Source organism: Hemiscyllium ocellatum, chromosome 25, assembly GCF_020745735.1.
Source record: "Hemiscyllium ocellatum isolate sHemOce1 chromosome 25, sHemOce1.pat.X.cur, whole genome shotgun sequence".
NCBI lineage: Eukaryota > Metazoa > Chordata > Chondrichthyes > Orectolobiformes > Hemiscylliidae > Hemiscyllium > Hemiscyllium ocellatum.
Genome location: NC_083425.1, coordinates 27,213,809 through 27,232,942, shown reverse-complemented (window position 1 = coordinate 27,232,942; position 19,134 = coordinate 27,213,809). Strand labels below are relative to the sequence as shown.

The 19,134-nt window shown below is 44.3% G+C and overlaps 1 protein-coding gene across 3 annotated transcripts in view; it reads left to right on the top strand.

Moving 5' to 3' along the window:
- LOC132828045 (casein kinase I) overlaps nucleotides 1-19,134 on the top strand; it is a 71,409-nt gene that overhangs the window by 21,310 nt on the left and 30,965 nt on the right. For all 3 annotated transcript variants that reach the window (XM_060844970.1, XM_060844971.1, XM_060844972.1), the window contains exons 3-5: nucleotides 12,444-12,592; nucleotides 13,813-14,041; nucleotides 14,590-14,760. In XM_060844970.1, the coding sequence (XP_060700953.1) occupies nucleotides 12,444-12,592; nucleotides 13,813-14,041; nucleotides 14,590-14,760 (549 nt within the window). The remainder of the gene's footprint in view (nucleotides 1-12,443; nucleotides 12,593-13,812; nucleotides 14,042-14,589; nucleotides 14,761-19,134) is intronic.

Sequence of the window (19,134 nt, the reverse complement as noted above, 5' to 3'; positions counted from 1 at the left end):
CTGGCTCATCCAGAGCTAGTAACATTTGGAACTTGTTTTTGAAATTTCCCCCCCATTGTTTCCTTCAGTGTGGATGTTGGAATATGCACTACTTGTGATTTGGGAAAATTGGAACGAGAAGCTTGTGATCAGCAGAATGCCACAAGGCTCGGTGCTGGGTCCATTGCTTTTTGTCATTTATATAAATGATTTAGATGCGAACATAGGAGGTATGGTTAGTAAGTTTGGAGATGACAGCAAAATTGGAGGTGTAGTGGACAGCAAAAAATGGGAGGTGATGGCCTAGTGATATTATTGCTGGTCTGTTAAACCAGTGATCCAGGTAAGGTTCTGGGGACCTCATTCAAATCCCACCACAGCAGATGGTAGAATGTGAATTTGAAGAGAAATCTGTAATTAATAATCTAATGATAACCATGAATCCAAAGTTGATTGTCAGAAAAAAACACCTGGTTCGCTAATGTCCTGCAAGGAAGGAAACTGTCATCCTTACCTGGTCTGGCCTACATGTGACTCCAGCAATGGGGTTGACTCTCAACTGCATTGTGGGAAATGAAGGATGGGCAATAAATGATGCCTAGCCAGCGACACCATCATCCTGTGAATGAATAAAGGAAAAAAAGATCTTTTCTGAACCCTTCCAAGTTTAACAAAATCCTTCCCATAGCAGGGAGACCAGAATTGCAAGCGGTATTTCAAAAGTGGAGGCTAATACAATTACAACATTTAAAAGCCATCTGGATGGGTATATGAATGGGAGGAGTTTACAGGGAAATGGGTCAAATGCTGGCAGTTGGGACTAGATTTATTGAGGCTATCTGGGTCGGCATGGATAAGTTGGATCGAAGGGTTTGTCTCCATGCTGTATGACTCTCACTTGGTTTTGAACCATAATGAAGGAGGTCCCAAATTTGGATCCATAGTTTCTGCTGTTGATCAATATCTGCCAAGATGTCAGGAATAATGCTACCAATAAGTTGACTTCAAAGGCTGTGAAAGGGGACAGCTCACTCTTAGGTGCCTCCGTAACCAACTCATCCCACGTGGATTCCGGACCACCTTTTAAACCGGCAGAGTTCAGACCCGAACAGGACAAACCGTACAGACTACAGATTCAAAAACACCAGCAATGGTTCTCCTTCAAGATCCTCCGCTCCACACTTGCAGCAATGCGCTGGAACCTAACCTCTCTAAAGTCAGTCCTGCCTCAGCTGAGGGCCACACTCTCTCAGAATTGTAAAGGACCCACTCTGTACTACATCCTCAGGAGAATTCATACTCTCAACAAACAGTATTTCAATTCCATCTCAAACATCAAAAACTGTAAGTTCAACAAACTTTTATCTACTCACCTCCATAACCAGCACTCCTCAAACATTCCAGATGATTCCCCTGGCCTCGGAAACGACTCAGACGCCATTAGCCATGCGTCTGATGCAGCTACCACCCCCACGTTGATTGATTATGTCACTTCTGCCCCATCATGGCCACTCCCACAGCCACTTCCGCCCCTCACAATTCCTCATGCATCACACGTGACATCACATCTGACCCTCTCATCATCGCTGATGCCACACGCTCAATGACTTCCGCCACCCCTACTGCTGTGGTGACCACCACTTCCACCCCCACCAGTGCAACTCACCTGCATTCTGCTGACACCCCCCCCCCCCCCCCCCCCCCCAGACCCCACTGTCACTATCCCCCAACCCCCAGAACCCCGAGGGGAACACTACCCCTGCTCATGACTCCACCCCCATTCCTCCCCACCATCACACCCACTCCAGTTACTGGCTCCGCCCCCACTCCCAGCTCCACACCCACACCAAATCCCAGCTCCCACCCCTGCCGAGTTTTCACCATTCCTCCAGACCTCCCCCTCACTGAGGACAAACGATCAGTCCTCAGCAAAGGACTCGCCTTCATCCCCCTCCGTCCATGCATCAATGAATTTAATACACGCCGTGATTCGAACAATTCTTCCTCCGCCTCCGAGCTTACTTTAAAAATCAGGATTCCCACCCACCTTCTGAGGACCCCTTCGCCCACCTCCAACACACTGCATCCACCTGGACACCGCGCGCTGGCCTATTACCTGCCCTCGACCTCTTCATTTCCAACTGCCGCCTGGACATTAACCACCTCAACCTGTCTACCCCACTCCCACCTCTCACCCTCACAATGCGCAGACCTCCAATCCCTCTGCTCCAATCTCAACCTCACCATTAAGCCAGCGGATAAAGGGGGCGCAGTGGTAGTCTGGCGCACTGACCTCTACACCGCTGAAGCCAAACACCAACTTGAGGACACCTCTTCCTACTGCCCCCTCGACCATGACCCCACCCCCCCATCACCAAACCATCATCTCCCAGACCATACAGAACCTCATCACCTCAGGAGATAACCCACCCACAGCTTCCAACCTCATAGTCCGGGAACCCCGCACTGCTCAGTTCTACCTCCTTCCCAAGATCCACAAGCCTGACCACCCTGGCCGACCCATTGTCTCAGCAAGATCTTGCCCCACTGAATTCATCTCTACTTACCTCGGCACTGTCCTATCACCCCTAGTCCAGGAACTCCCCACATACTTTTGAGACACCACCCCACCCTCCACCTCGTCCAAGACTTCCATTTCCCTGGTCCCCAACGCCTCATCTTCGCTATGGATATCCAATCCCTCTACACCTCCATCCGCCATGACCAGGGCCTCCAAGCCCTCTTGTTTTTTTCCTCTCCAGATGTCCCCAACAGTACCCTTCCACCGACACTCTCATTCGTTTGGCTGAACTGGTCCTCACCCTTAACAATTACACCTTTGAATCCTCCCACTTCCTCCAGACCAAAAGGGTAGCCATGGGCACGCATATGGGCCCCAGCTATGCCTGTCTCTTTGTTGGCTACATAGAACAGTTGATCTTCCGTAATTACACCAGCACCACTCCCCACCTCTTCCTCCGCTACATTGATGACTGCTTTGGCGCCACCTCGTGCTCCTGCGAGGTGGTTAAGCAATTCATCAACTTCACCAACTCATTCCACTCTAACCTTAAATTTACCTGGACCATCTCTGACACCTCCCTCCCCTTCCTGAACCCCTCCACCTCCATTAATGACGACCGACTTGATACTGACATTTTTTACAAACCCACCAACTCCCACAGCTACCTGGATTACACCTCTTCCCACCCTACCTCCTGCAAAAATGCCATCCCGTATTCCCAATTCCTCCGCCTCCGCCGTATCTGCTTTCAGGAGGACCTGTTCCACCATATAACACACCAGATGGCCTCCTCCTTTAGAGACTGCAATTTCCCTTCCCACGTGGTTAAAGATGCCCTCCAACGCATCTCGTCCGCATCCCGCACCTCTGCCCTCAGACCCCACCCCTCCAACCATAACAAGGACAGAACGCCCCTGGTGCTCACCTTCCAGCCTACAAACCTTTGCATAAACCAAATCATCCGCCACCTCCAAAAAGACCTCACCACCAGGGATATATTTCCCTCCCCACCCCTTTCCGCTTTCCGCAAAGACCATTCCCTCCGTGACTACCTGGTCAGGTCCACACTCCTCCTACGACCCACCCTCCAATCCTGGCACTTTCCCCTGCCACTGCAGGAACTGTAAAACCTGTGCCCACACCACCTCCCTCACCTCTATCCAAGGCCCTAAAGGAACCTTCCACATCCATCAAAGTTTTACCTGCACATCCACTAATATCATTTATTGTATCCGTTGCTCCCGATGCGGTTTCCTCTACATTGGGGAGACTGGGCGCCTCCTAGCAGAACGCTTTAGGGAACATCTCCGGGACACCCACACCAATCAACCACACCACTCCGTGGCCCAACATTTCAACTCCCCCTCCCACTCTGCCGAGGACATGCAGGTCCTGGGCCTCCTTCACCGCCGCTCCCTCACCACCCAACACCTGGAGGAAGAACGCCTCATCTTCTGCCTCGGAACACTTCAACCCCAGGGCATCAATGTGGACTTCAACAGTTTCCTGATTTCTACTTTCCCCACCTCACCCTAATTCCAAACTTCCAGCTCAGCACTGTCCCCATGACTTGTCAGGACTTGTCCTACCTGCTTAGCTCCTTTTCCACCTATCCACTCCACCCTCTCCTCCCTGATCTATCACCTTCATCCCCTCTCCCACTCACCCATTGTACTCTATGCTATTTTCTCCCCACCGCCACCCTCCTCTAGCGTATCTCTCCACGCTTCAGGCTCACTGCCTTTATTCCTGATGAAGGGCTTTTGCACGAAACGTCGATTTTGCTGCACTTGGGATGCTGCCTGAACTGCTGTGCTCTTCCAGCACCACTGATCCAGAACTTGTGATCATTGTTCATTGAATGTTGGGTGAATACAGAGCAGGCTCAGTTACTGTCAGAATAATCACTATCTGGATTTATAAAGTGTGGCCACATGGGTCAGGTTGCTGTGCCTGAAATATTATCAGAATCAACAAAAGTGAATGAACTTATTTCAGTATGAAGTTTAGTAGATTATGTTTTGGGCTTATCTTTCATTTGAAGTGAAATAGAGAAATGAAGATGGTTCATGAGACCTGTTCTTAATTATGTCGAGCTGAAAATCACCAACACCAGGTTATAGTCCAATAGGTTTATTTGGAAGCACTAGCTTTTAGAGCGCTGCTCCTTTATTAGGTGGCTGTGGAGTAAAGATCGTAAGACACAGAATTTAGAGCAAAAGTTTACAGTTTGATGCAACTGAAATAGTATAGAGAAAAAGACCTGGATTGTTTAAGTCTTTCATCTTTTAGAATGACCATATTGGTTTCAGTTCTTTAAGGAATAGTTAGTAAGTTTTCAGATGAAAATTGGAGTTGTGGTGTACAGTGAAAAAGGTTACCTAAGATTACAACAGGATGTTGACCAGATGGGTCAGTGGGCTGAGAAGTGGCAGATGGAGTTTAATTCGGATAAATGCGAGGTGCTGCATTTTGGGAAAGCAAATCTTAGCAGAACTTATACACTTAATGGTGAGGTCCGAGGAAGTGTTGCTGAACAAAGAGACCTTGGAGTGTAGGTTAATAGCTCCTTGAAAGTGGAGTCACAGTAGATAGTGAAGAAGGCATTTAGTAGTCTTTTCTTTATTGGTCAGAGTATTAAGTACAGGAGTTGGGAGGTCATGTTGCGGCTGTACAGGACATTGGTTAGGCCACTGTTGGAATATTGTGTGCAATTCTGGTGTCCTTTCTATCGGAAAGATGTTGTGAAACTTGAAAGGTTCCAAAAAGATTTACAAGGATTTTGCCAGGGTTAGAGGATTTGCGCTATCGGAAAGGCTGAACAGGCTGTAGTAAAGGAGCCATTAGGAGATAGTGACCACAATACAATAAGCTTTGATCTGCAGTTTGAAAGGGAGAGGGTAAAATCGGAAGTGACAATATTTCAGTTGCATAAGGGGAACTGTGGAGCTATGAGGGAGGAGCTGGCCAAAGTTCAATGGTGCAATACCCTGGCAGGGATGGCAGTGGAACAAGAATGGCAGGTATTTCTGGGTATAATGTAGAAGATGCAGGATCAGTTCATTCCAAAAAGGAAGATAGATCCTAAGGGGAGGCAGGGGTGCCATGGCTGATATAAAGACAAAAGGGAAAATGTATAACATAGCAAAGATGAGTGGCAAATCGGAGGACTGGGAAGCTTTTAAAGAACAACAGAGGATAACTAAAAAGGAAATAAAGAAAAAATAAGGTACGAAGGTAAACTGGCCGAAAATATAAAGGAGGATAGTAAAGGCTTTTTTAGCTATGTGAAACGGAAAAAAAAATCATTAAGACTAAAGTTGGGCCCTTGAAGACAATAACAGTTGAATTTATTACGGGGAACAAAGAAATGGCAGAAGAGTTGAATTGGTACTTTAGATTCACTGGGGAAGACACGAGCAATCTCTCAGATGTAATAGTGGCTGAAGGACCTGAACTGAAGGGAATGGTGTTGGAGAGACTGTTAGGTCTGAAGGCTGATTAGTCCCCAGGACTGATGGTCTGCATCCCAGGGTACTGAAGGAGGTGGCTCTAGAAATCGTGGATGCATTTGTGATCATTTTCCAATGTTCTATAGATTCAGGATCAGTTCCTGCAGATTGGAAGGTGGCTGATGTTGTCCCACTTTTTAAGAAAGGAGGGAGAGAGAAAACAGAATTATAGACCAGTTAGTCTGACCTCAGTGGTGGGAAATATGTTGGAGTCCATTATAAAGGACGAGATTACAACACATCTGGATAGCAGTAACAGGATAGGTCAGAGTCAGCATGGATTTATCAAGGGGAAATCGTGTTTGACTAATCTTCTGGAATTTTTTGAGGCTGTAACTCTGAAGATGGACAAGGGAGATCCAGTGGATGTAGTGTACCTAAACTTTCAGAAACCCTTTGATAAAGTCCCACATTGGGGGTCAGTGAGCAAAATTACGGCACATGGTAGTAGGGGCAAAATACTGACATGGATTGAAAATTGGTTGGCTGACAGGAAACAAAGAGTAGTGATAAATGGCTCCCTTTCGGAGTGGCAGGCAGTGACCAGTGGTGTGCCACAGGGATCAGTGCTGGGACCACAGCTTTTAACAATGTACATTAATGATATAGATGAAGGTATTAAAAGTAATATTAGCAAATTTGCTGATGACACAAAGCTGGGTGGCAGGGTGAAATGTGAGAAAGATGTTAGGAGAATACAGGGTGACCTGGACAGACTAGGTGAGTGGAGGGATGCATGGCAGATACAGTTTAATGTGGATAAATGTGTGGTTATCCACTTTGGTGACAAGAACAGGAAGGCAGATTACTACCTCAATGGAGTCAAGTTAGGTAAAGGGGCAGTACAACGAGATCTAGGTATTCTTGCACATCAGTCAATGAAAGCAAGCATGCAGGTGCAGCGGGCAGTGAACAAAGCTAACAGCATGCTGGCCTTCATGATGAGAGGAATTGAGTATACAAGCAAAGAGGTCCTTCTGCAGCTGTACAGGGCCCTGGTGAGACCACACCTGGAGTACTGTGTGTAGTTCTGGTCTCCAAATTTGAGGAAAGACATTCTGGCTATTGAGGGAGTGCAGCGTAGGTTCATGAGGTCAATTCCTGGAATAGCAGGACTATCTTACGCTGAAAGATTTGGAGCGACAGGACTTGCATATGCTTGAGTTTAGAAGGCTGAGAGGGGATCTGATTGAGATGTATAAGATTATTAAAGGATTGGACACTCTGGAGGCAGGAAGCATGTTTCTGCTGATGGGTGAGTCCCGGACCAGAGGATACATTTTAAAAGTAAGGGGTAGGCCACTTAGAACAGAGTTGAGGAGAAACTTCTTCATCCAGAAAGTGGTGGGTGTATGGAATGCTCTGCCCCAGAAGGCTGTGGAGGCCAAGTTTCTAGATATTTTCAAGAAAGAGTTGGATAGAGCTCTTAAGGAGAGTGGAATCAAGGGTTATGGGGATAAGGCAGGAACAGGATACTGATTGAGGATGATTAGCCATTATCGTAATGAATGGTGGTGCTGGCTCAAAGGGCAGAATAGCCTGCTCCTGCACTTCTTGTCTATTGACCAGGATATTTGACCTCGGACCTTCATTAGACATTAGCCATGCGGCTCGTGCAGCCACCACCCCACGCTGATTGATCCTGTCACTTTCGCCCCCATCCTGGCCACTCCCACAGCCACTTCAGCCCCTCACAGTTCCTCATGCACCACACTTGACATCACTTCCACCCCTCACATCATCGATGATGTCACAAGCTCAGTGACTTCCGTGCCCCCCCCCCCCCCAATTGTCATGTTTGCCACCACTCCAACCCCCACCAATGCCACTCAGCTGCATTCTGCTGACCCGTCTCCCACAGATCCCACTGTCACCATCCCTGCCCCCCAGAACCTTGAGGGGAGCACCACCCCTGCTCATGACTCCTCCCCCATTCCCCCCACCACCACACCCAGTCCTGCCGAGTTTTCACCATCCCTCCAGACCTCCCCCTCACTGAGGACGAACGATCAGTCCTCAGCATAGGACTCCCCTTCATCCCCCTCTGCCCACGCATCAATGAATTTAATACACGCCGTGATGTCGAACACTTCTTCCGCCGCCTCCGAGCTTACTTTCACAATCAGGACTCCCACCCACCTTCCAAGGACTCCTTCGCCCACCTCCAACACCTGGACACCTTCACCATGGATATCCAATCCCTCTACACCTCCATCCGCCATGACCAGGGCCTCCAAGCCCTCTGTTTCTTCCTCTCCCGCGTCTCCAGTAGTACCCTTCCACCGACACACTCATTCGTTTGGCCGAACTGGTCTTCACCCTTAACAATTTCTCCTTCGAATCCTCCCACTTCCTCCAGACCAAAGGAGTAGCCATGGGCACCAGGTATGCCTGTCTCTTTGTTGGCTGCGTAGAAGAATCCATCTTGCGTAATTACACCGGCACCACTCCCCACCTCTTCCTCCGCTACATTGATGACTGCATTGGTGCCACCTTGTGCTCCCGCGCGGAGGTTGAGCAATTCTTCAACTTCACCAACACATTCCACGCTGACCTTAAATTAACCTGGACCATCTCTGACACCTCCCTCCCCTTCCTGGACCTCTTCGTCTCCATTAATGACGACCGACTTGACACCGACATCTTTTACAAACCCACCGACATCTTTTACAAACCCACCGACATCTTTTACAAACCCACCGACTCCCACAGCTACCTGGATTACACCTCTTCCCACCCTACCTCCTGCAAAAATGCCATCCCGTATTCCCAATTCCTCTGCCTCCACCGTATCTGCTCCCAGAAGGACCAATTCCACCACAGAACACACCAGACAGCCGCCTCCTTTAGAGACCGCAATTTCCCTTCCCACATGATTAAAGATGCCCTCCAACGCAACTCGTCCACCTCCGCCCTCAGACCCTACCCCTCCAACCGTAACAAGGAAAGAATGCCCCTGATGCTCACCTTCCTCCCTACCAACCTTCACATAAACCAAATCATCCGCCATTTCCGCCACCTCCAAATGGACCCCACCACCAGGGATATATTTCCCTCCCCACCCGTTTCCGCCTTCTGCAAAGACCATTCCCTCTGTGACTACTTGGTCAGGTCCATGCTCCCCTACAACCCACCCTCCCATCCTGGCACCTTCCCCTGCCACCGCAGGATTTGCAAAACCTGCGCCCACACCTCCTCACTCACCTCCATCCAAGGCCCTAAAGGACCCTTCCACATTCATCAGAGTTTTACCTGCACATCCACCAATATCATTTAATGTATCCGTTGCTCCCAATGCGGTCTGCTGTACACTGGGGAAACTGGGCGCCTCCTAGCAGAGCGCTTTAAGGAACATCCCTGGGACACCCACACCAATCAACCACACCGCCTTGTGACCCAACATTTCAATTCCCCCCTCCCACTCTGCCAAGGACATGGACATGGAGGTCCTGGGCCTCTTTCACCGCCGCTCCCTCACCACCCGAAGCCTGGAGGAAGAACGCCTCATCTTCAACCCCAGGGCATCAATGTGGACTTCAACCGTTTCCTCATTTCCCCTTCCCCCACCTCACCCCCAGTTCCAAACTTCCAGCTCAGCACTGTCCCCATGACTTGTTCTACCTGCTTATCTTCTTTTCCACCTATCATCTTTTCTATCTATCCATTCCACCCTCTTTTTCTCCCCCCCCGACCCCATTCATCCCCTCCCCCACTCGCCTATTGTACTCTATGCTACTTTCTCCCCACCCCCACCCTCCTCTCACTTACCTCTCCATCCTTCAGGCTCTCTGCCTGTATTCCTGATGAAGAGCTTTTGCCCGAAACATTGATTTTACTGCTCCTCAGATGCTGCCTGAACTGCTGTGTTTTTCCAGCACCACTCTAATCTAGACTCTGGTTTCCAGAATCTGCAGTCATTGTTTTTACCATCCTCCAACACAGATTTCAGGGCAAGCAACAGTGCAGTGGCCAAGCAGAGGCTGATAGCCATGGGGATGCTCCCGGTCTGTCACACTACATGTCTGTCTGTGTGTCGCTCTTGCTCTCTCTCTCTCGCTCTCGCTCTCGCGCTCTCTCTCTAACAGGCACTCACACCCCCCAAACACATGTACACACGTTTGTGCGGTGAATTTGTACTTGCAGAATTATATTTTATTTTGCTCAAAAGTTACATGAATCCATGTAACAGTCTGTAAAACCCTTTTTTAGAAATAGGATCAGTCTGAACATTGGGGCACAGTCCACCTCACTCAGGGCACCTCACCATCTATGCATTATCTGAGACGATGTGGCACCTATTGTTAAAGTTCACTTGAGAATGTAACTTTACATTTACATATGAAAGAACTGAAACCAACATGGTCATTCTAAATGATGAGAGAATTAACAAACAATCCAGGTCTCTTTCGATCTATAATTTCAGTTGCATTACGCTGTAAACATTTGCTATAAATTCTGTTACGATCTTATACTCCATTACTACCTGATTAAGGAGCAGTGTTCCGAAAGTCAACGCTTCCAAGTGAACCTGTTGGACTATAACTTGGTGTTGTCCGATTTTTAACTTTGTCAACCTCAGTCCAACACCAGTATCTCTGAATCTTGAATTCTGCCAGCAGTGAACCTGATTGATTTGATTGTTCAAGGTGTTGTTTTACTGGGAAGAAGGTACAAGTTATCACAGTTGTACACAATGACAGAAATATCTGTGCTGAGACGGTTAGTCTCCAAAGGTTTAGGAATATGTCAAAAATGTCATGTTTTGTAAATGGTTATACTTTAATTGCTTATTTACTTCTGAGATGGAAGGGAGTTGGGAGGCCAAAGGATAGTTAGTTAGCATTCCTATTTAGTTACAAGATCAACGTGATTCACGTTGCTGTGGAGATGGCCTCTGCAAGGGGAAACATCCCTAGAAAGCCATTTGTAAAATTAGATTAGTCTTCTAATAACTTTTTAAAAAATTAATATTTCCTCCAATGAAGTTCGAGTTTAAAGAAGATTCAGATATCTTCCACGGATGCTATGCATATGTCAGTATGCTGCGCCAGGAGGATTATGTTATGGCAATAGTTTTTCTCCTTTCGTTTTCACTTGAATAGTTTTCATAAATGCTCTCAAAATGGTCACCCTGAGCCATATAATGAAATACTTTGTGGAGAAAGATATATATACATACAGAACATAGAACAGTACAGCACAGTATAGGCCCTTCAGCCCTCAATGTTCTGGCTTTTTATCCTACTTTAAGATCAGACTAACCTATGTACCCTTCATTGTACTATCTTCCATATAGCTCTTTATATCTTTGTACTCAACTCCACCTTCAAATTGTGGTGCTAACGCCACCCGTTTTCTTCAGACATTTTGTGAATGTTGTGCACAGGTATATTTGACGAGTTTACATATTGAATTTTGGTCTCTGTTACTTGATCTTGCTCCTAACTTTGTATGTATAGTCCTTTTAAAAGGCTATGCACATTCACCATTTTGAGCACCTATTGTTTTGCTCTGCTGTTTAAATTTGCCTAAATTTAAACAAATGTAATTGCCGTTCTTAAACATTGTAACTTCCTTCATTGTGGTTTTTAAGAATCTTCAGATAAATGTTAACTTGTTTCAACTTGTTTGTAATCACGTGGAAAGAGTCAAATTTCCATTCTGTTTTCTGTGAAAGTGGTGGCCATTGCCCTTGCCATAATTCTGTTGGGCAGGAGATGGCACTGTAAGCCAATATTTTTCCGTATAAAACTTCCCAGTTTTTTTTTAAATCATATTGTCTTCAAGGAAAAGTTCATGGGTGAACCTTTTTTAAAAACCAATGTTCAGACATTTTATGAAGCGCTTCTAAGGTGGGGAAAACCTGACCCTTCTGGCCCAGAGGTGTACCACAAGAGTCTTTTAATGGATGGATGGTTGGCTTGCATCACAATTGTGCTAATTAATTAAAATTGAAATTAAATTGTTGTGAGGCATCATGGATTATGTCTGCTTTTTAACCAGCAAGCTTGTGATCTTTAAATTATAACATTTGAGAAAGGGTTGTCTTGAACCTTTTTTTCAACGACAATCCAAAATTTGGTTGTCAGAGAGGTAAAATGACATGAAATAGAATGGGAGAATGCACTTCGATACTGTCTTAAATGTTGCTGTGTAATAACTAGAGTAAAGGTTGCTAATTTTTAACTGTTCACAATATTTGGCTTTGGAGAAAAGTTTTAAGTTTGCCCTTGGATGTTTCAGTGGCATCCACAAGTTGTGACCTGTAGTTTGAAAACAATCTCTTTGAAAATCAGATAAGATGTAACCTTGGAACTCTGCTTTTAACATCACTGGTCCTAAACTGCATAGTTAGGAGAAATACAAGTTCATAGTAGTTTTCCTGCTTCCTTTGTATCCTCCTACCTTTAAGTCTGTTTCTTGTGTAGTTGGCATTCCCACTATCAAGTGGTGTGGTGCAGAGGGCGATTACAATGTGATGGTAATGGAGCTGCTTGGACCAAGTCTCGAGGATCTCTTTAATTTCTGCTCTCGTAAATTCAGCCTTAAGACAGTCCTGCTCCTCGCTGATCAGATGGTAGGAAATACTTTGTGTATTGCTTTTTTTTAATTGTTATGTTTGTACAATGAGCAGTTAAAGAATAAAACCTGGATATTTTTCCCCTTCCCAATTTTCACTAATTACAAAAACCAATACAATGTATCCCAGCAACTGTTAATATATATTGAATTGAAGAAGTGTCTGAAAGAGAAAGTCAATTAATGCAAAGCTTTAGGGCTTCAATTGATAAAAGATGGGTTAGTATTTGATTGTTCTATTTATGTTCCTTGTTCCAATTGTTTAAAAGTATGAAGTGGAAACTAGGTGCTTCTCAATTGGAGAAAGAGTAGGGATGGAAGGATCCCTCCCGTGAACCCCGTTTGGATCTTGATTGTTCGTGCAGACATAGTTATGGAAGGGTGTTTTGCTTCAATGCAAGCTTTCTTGGGTAAAGATTGCTGCATAAGTGTTAGCATGTATAGGAATCCCAAACCCATTTTAATCAACTTGTTAGGGCAAACCTCTAGGGTAGGTGGGATTTGAACAAAGACCTTCTCGCCTAGAGGTAGGAATACCTTAATACCTGCAACATAAAACCCTTAAAAATACAGAAATGACTCTTGTAGAAAGAAACCAAATTGAATGTGGTAAGATTGACATGATATTGATAAACATAGCTTCAGAAATGCTCATTCAATCCAATAATTTTGGATTAAAACAATTCCAGATCAAATAACTATACCAACAAGTGCAGAGAATGCTGGAGAAACTCAGCAGATCTGACATCATCTGCGGAGAGAGAAACAGAGTTGACATTGAGTCTAATGTGACTCTTCAGAAATAATTATAGTTTGAATTGTGATGTTTGAATTATAGTTTGAATTGAATAAAGCAGGAGAGTGATGTTGAGACCACAAACAGAATGGCAGTGAGATTATTAAATGGCAAAGCAGGCTTAAAGACTCGATCATTTCTTTATTAAGACATCCACATTTCAACCGAAAACTTTTAAAAGCGAAAGACATGGAAGTTAGATCTTGTTTTGTCCCCAAGTTAGCCTTCGAGGATTGGGCATCAGGTGCTTATAAATATCACTAAACCTATATTACTCAAGGTTGCTTACGAAACTTGAAAGCTGGGCCACATCATTTTTGGAAGGTTGATTGCAAGGATTGATGGTCAGTTGTATACAATAAAATGCATCACTTGAGCTTTCTGCCTTTTTGTATATAAAAGCTGTTTTTACTTTTATTTAGATCAGCAGAATTGAATACATTCATTCGAAGAATTTTATCCATCGCGATGTGAAACCTGATAATTTCTTAATGGGGTTGGGAAAGAAAGGCAACCTGGTCTATATTATTGACTTTGGGCTAGCAAAAAAATACCGGGATGCACGAACGCACCAACATATACCATACCGTGAGAATAAGAACCTTACAGGAACAGCTCGATATGCTTCGATCAATACCCATTTGGGAATAGGTAGGCAGATGTATTCTTCTCATTTACTTTGTAGGTTAAAAACACTCCAATGTATGCTAATTACTACTCTTTATATATTATAATCATCTTGTCAAATTATTAAAAGGACCTCTAATTTCACAAGTGTGCAATTTTTCTTCAGCCAACAAAACCAGAACTCAGTTGAATTGTGATTTATCTCCCTATTGTTAGGATTTGGCTGTGACTTCAATGTAGGCATCACTCATTACATTTCAGAGCAATTCGTATGTGAAGTATTGAGAGCTGTCTAAGAGACCTAATGAGGCATTATCTAAATGCATGTCTATCTTTTCTTGGTATCTAAAAAGTCATATGTTCACTTAGTTTTCATATTTGTGGTTTAGCAAGGAAATCTGTAATTGACAGTGTGTGTCTTGTAGTAAGGCTCTTCATACTAGTAACTATAAAGTTCTGTACAGTTTATTTGGAGCCTGGGTTTTGCAGTAAATTTCCAGCACTAAATAAAGAAGTGGTGTCTTCTAACTTGATTGTCATGTTCAAGACTAATGCCCTTGTCCCTTTTGCAGAACAAAGTCGTCGTGATGATTTGGAATCTTTGGGCTATGTTCTCATGTACTTTAACTTAGGATCATTGCCTTGGCAAGGCCTAAAGGCAGCAACAAAAAGGCAGAAGTATGAACGCATTAGCGAAAAGAAAATGTCAACGCCAATTGAAGTGCTCTGCAAAGGTTACTCATGTATGTATAAAATTTATGTTAGACAATGGTTTGTGTACGTATATGTGGAGATCTGTGCTTTTGATCATTAGAGTCAACTAGTCGAGTGACCACATGTCATGTATGACTTCATAGCCAATCTATTTCTAATTTGTGCTTTACTAAATTGTTAGGAATAAGTCTATATCATTTTATGATTGAAACATACAAACTGGTTGTGTTGGTTGACTCTAAAAGAAACCCTTAATCATCTAGTCCTATTTTCTCTGTGAAATTAATTCTTACTAGTACTCAAATACAAAGCGCTGAAGTTGTGGGAGATCTAAACTAAAATCAACAAGTGCAAGAGAAGCTCAAAAACAGTTCTTGTTTCGAGTCTGATATGACAGTTCAGAACTGATTTGTAATCAGACTCCTGTAGAGTCTCAAAGTATATTACACCTCCCAAGTGCTTTCAAAATGTTAAAAAATTGAGGCATAGCATGGATGCAATTTGCTGACTGTAACAGCCCAACTGTTGAGCTGAAGAGGAATTTTCAGTTAAACAAATTCCTCCCCAGCACCCAAAGCTGTTGGAGGCAGATGGGGAGGAAGCAGTGTTTATATGTTATGGTCTCAGCTATTGTAACACTGTGGACAAATCACATTCCAGAGTTAATTCTGGCTTAATACACTATCAGTTTATTTTTGCAAATTCGTTTACTGCTGCAATAATTAATTACTGACCATAATCACATGAGGTTGTCATCATCCTTTTAGCAAAGAATCATAGGTTTATGGCACAAAAAGAGAAAAACGAGCTATCAACTGTGATAGATGACTCTCTAGTCAGGAACATAGGCATTTCTGCAAGTGAGAATCCAGATGGTGTGTAACATCTTTTATGCCAGGGTCAGGGATGTTTTGGAGCGGTTGCAACGAATTTTCGAAGAGATGTGTGAGCATCCAGTGGTAATTGTACACATTCTTATCAATGTCAAAGGTAGAAAAAGGGATGAGGTCCTGCTGAGTGAATATAGAGCATTAGGTGGAGGTTAAAAAGCCGGACCTCGAGTAGTTATCTCTGGATTATTCCCAGTGCTACCTGCTAGTGAGAATAAGAGTAGAAGGATAATGTATGGCTGAGGAACTCGTGCATGGAGTAGGGATTCAGATATTTGGATCGTTGGGATGTCTTTCAGGAGGAGTGGATTGCACTTGAATTAGAGGGGGCCCAAATTTTGATGGGGAGATTTGCTATAGCTACTCCGAGTTTAAACTAGTCTGGCAGGGGAGTGGGGTCCTAAATTGCAGTGAGACAGAGAAAATATTGCAAAAGTTAGAGAGCAAGTTAAATAGTTACAACAAGCAACAGCATGACATGGAACAAAGGAAGACCGATAAATTAAACTGCGTTTATTTCAATGCAAGAGGACTCGCAGTTCAGGCAGATGAACTCAAGGCATGGATGGGAATATGGGACTGGGTTATTATAGCTATTACAGAAACATATCTAAGGGAAGGACAGATCTATGACACACTATGAATGGCAGGTCAGTGTTCTGGGGTACACATGATATAGGAAGAATAGAAAGGAAGGCCAGAGAGGAGGGCAAGTGGCATTTTTGATTAGGGAAAGCATCAATGACTGAGGTATTCCTGAGGGATCACAAATTGGGCTGTATGTGGAACTGAAAAATAAGGGGTGATCACTGATGGGGTTGTAACGTAAACCCCTAATAGAGGGAAATTGAGCAAATATGTTGGAGATTGCAGATAGCTGCAAGAATAATAGGTTCCAAATGATAGGGTATTTTAACTTTGCAAACATAGACTGGGACTGCTCTGTCAAGAACTTAGATGGGGAAGAATATGTTGAGTGTTCAGGAAAATAAGACAAGGCAAGTGACTGAGATGTTAGTGGGTGAGCATTTTGGGACCAGTGAACATAATTCTGTCAGTTTTCAAAGGGTTACTGAAAAAGATAAGTTTGGTCTACAAGTTAAAGTTCTGGTTTGTGGCAAGGCCAATTTTGATGGTATTAGAGAGGAATTTCCAAAAGTTGATTGGGGGAGGCTGTTCACAGGCAAAGGAGTGCCTGGCAAGAGAGAGGCTTTCAGAAGTGAGATAACAAGCATTTAAGGCCAGTATGTTCCTGTTAATGTGAAAGGCGAGGCTGGCAAATGTTTGGGAACAGTGGTTGACGAGAGGTATTGAGGCTCTATTCAAGAAAAAGGAAGAGGCATGTGTCAGGTATAGGTAGCTGGGACCAAGTGAATCCCTTGGAGTATAGGAGGTATGGGAATACATTTAAGAAGGAAATCAGGAGACCGAAAAGGGGGCATGTGATAGCTTTGGTAGGTAGGATAAAGGAGAATCCAAAGAAATTCTACAAGTATATTAAGGGCAAAAGTGTAACTAGTGAGAAAATAGGGCCCCTTAATGATCAACAAGGCCATCTATGTATAGAACCACAGGAAATGGGTGAGATCCTAAGTATTTGTGTGGAGAAAGACATGTACATTAGGGAACTCAATAGGGAAAGTAAATTGTGATGTCTTGAAAATAGTCTTCATTACAGAAATGTTGGTGCTGGAGGTCTTAAAACACATACCCGATTGTGTATCCCAGGATATTGTGGGAAGCTAGGGAAGAAATTGCATGGCCCCTAGCAGAGATATTTGTCTCAATGACAGTCACAGGTGAGATGGCAGAAGACTGGACAGTGGCTAATAATAATTATAATAATAATAATTAATAATAATTAAGAAAGGCTGTAAGGAAAAGCCAGGAAACTATAGACCGGTGAGCCTAACATCAGTGCTGGGTATGTTATTGGTGGGGATTCAGGGAGACAGGTCTGTGTGCCTTTGGAAAGGCAAGAACAGATTAGAAACAGTAAAAGTGCCTTTATGCTTGAGAAATTGTCTCCAGAAACTTGATTAAGTTTTTTGAAGGGTTGACCAAGAACATAGGTGAAGGCAAAGTGGTAGATATTGTCTACATGGAATTTAACAAGGCCTTCGACAAGTGTTACATGGTAGATTGGTTAGTAATGTTAGAATGCATGGGATCCAGGGAGAGCTAGCCAATTGGATACAAAATTGGCTGACGAGAGGTGTAATAGAGGCTTGTTGTTCAAACTGGAAGCATGTGACCCGGGTTGTGCTGCAAGGATCAGTGCTGGGTACACTGTTTGTCATTTACATAAACAATTTGGATGATAATAGAGGAAACATGATTAGTAAGTTTATGGATGACAGCAAAGTTGGTATAGTGGACAGTGAAGAAGATATCTTATAATAGGATCTCGATCAACTGGGGTAAGGAGTAGCAGGTGGAATTTAATGCATATTGGTATTGCATTTTCGTAAGATGAACTAGGGCAAATCTTACACAGTTAATGGTGGGGCCCTGGGGAGTGTTTTTGAACAGAGACCGAGGAGTGTAGCTACATAGTTCCTTGAAAGTAGTGTCACAGGTGGTTAAGGTAGTGAAGAAGGCTTTTGGCATGCTTGCCTTCTGAGCATTGAGTGCAAGATTTGGGAGGTCATGTTACAGCAGTACAAGACATTAACAAGTTTGTAAATGACTGCTTGCCAAAGAAGTTAGTCTGAACGTTCCCCAACTGGAAACCATGGGTGAACCATGAGTGTCGAAGTCCAGGTCTGAGTAGTTCAAGTCAGGCAACCCTGACCCATATAAGAATTTGAGATACAGCCTTCACAGAGCCAAGGCGAAATACCAAACTAAGCGAGACACGGACTGACCATATGGACACCTGTCGTTTTGTGGCAAGGCTTACATAACGGACTGCAAAGCACAGTCGAACAAAATTGTGGACATCAAGTACGTACCAACCCAGTGAGCTCAGTGCATTCTACACTCGCTTCGAACAGAAAGACAGTGAAACAATATCACTGTCCCATGTCCTTGGCCGCACCTGTACCCTCAGTCACTACCACGTACATTAGGTCGACCTTCTAAAAGGGTAAACCCACGGGAAGCGACTGGAATGAATCCCCAACCTTGAACTCAGATCTTGTGTGAATGAGTGGTAGGAGTATTCAAAGGCATCTTCAGCCTCTCCTTAGTACAATCTGAGGTCCCTGCCTGCTTCAAGAAGATCACCATCATCCCAGTGCCAAAGGAGTATCATGAATCATGTCTCAATAACTATTGCTGCAAATGTGTTGCTGGTCAAAGCACAGCAGGCCAGGCAGCATCTCAGGAATAGAGAATTTGACGTTTTGAGCATAAGCCCTTCATCAGGAATAAGAGAGAGAGAGCCAAGCAGGCTAAGATAAAAGGTAACACATCATCTATTGCATCCGCTGCACCCGATGTGGCCTCCTCTGTATTGGGGAGACGGGCCGCTTACTTGCTGAACGCTTCAGAGAACACCTCCGGGCCGCC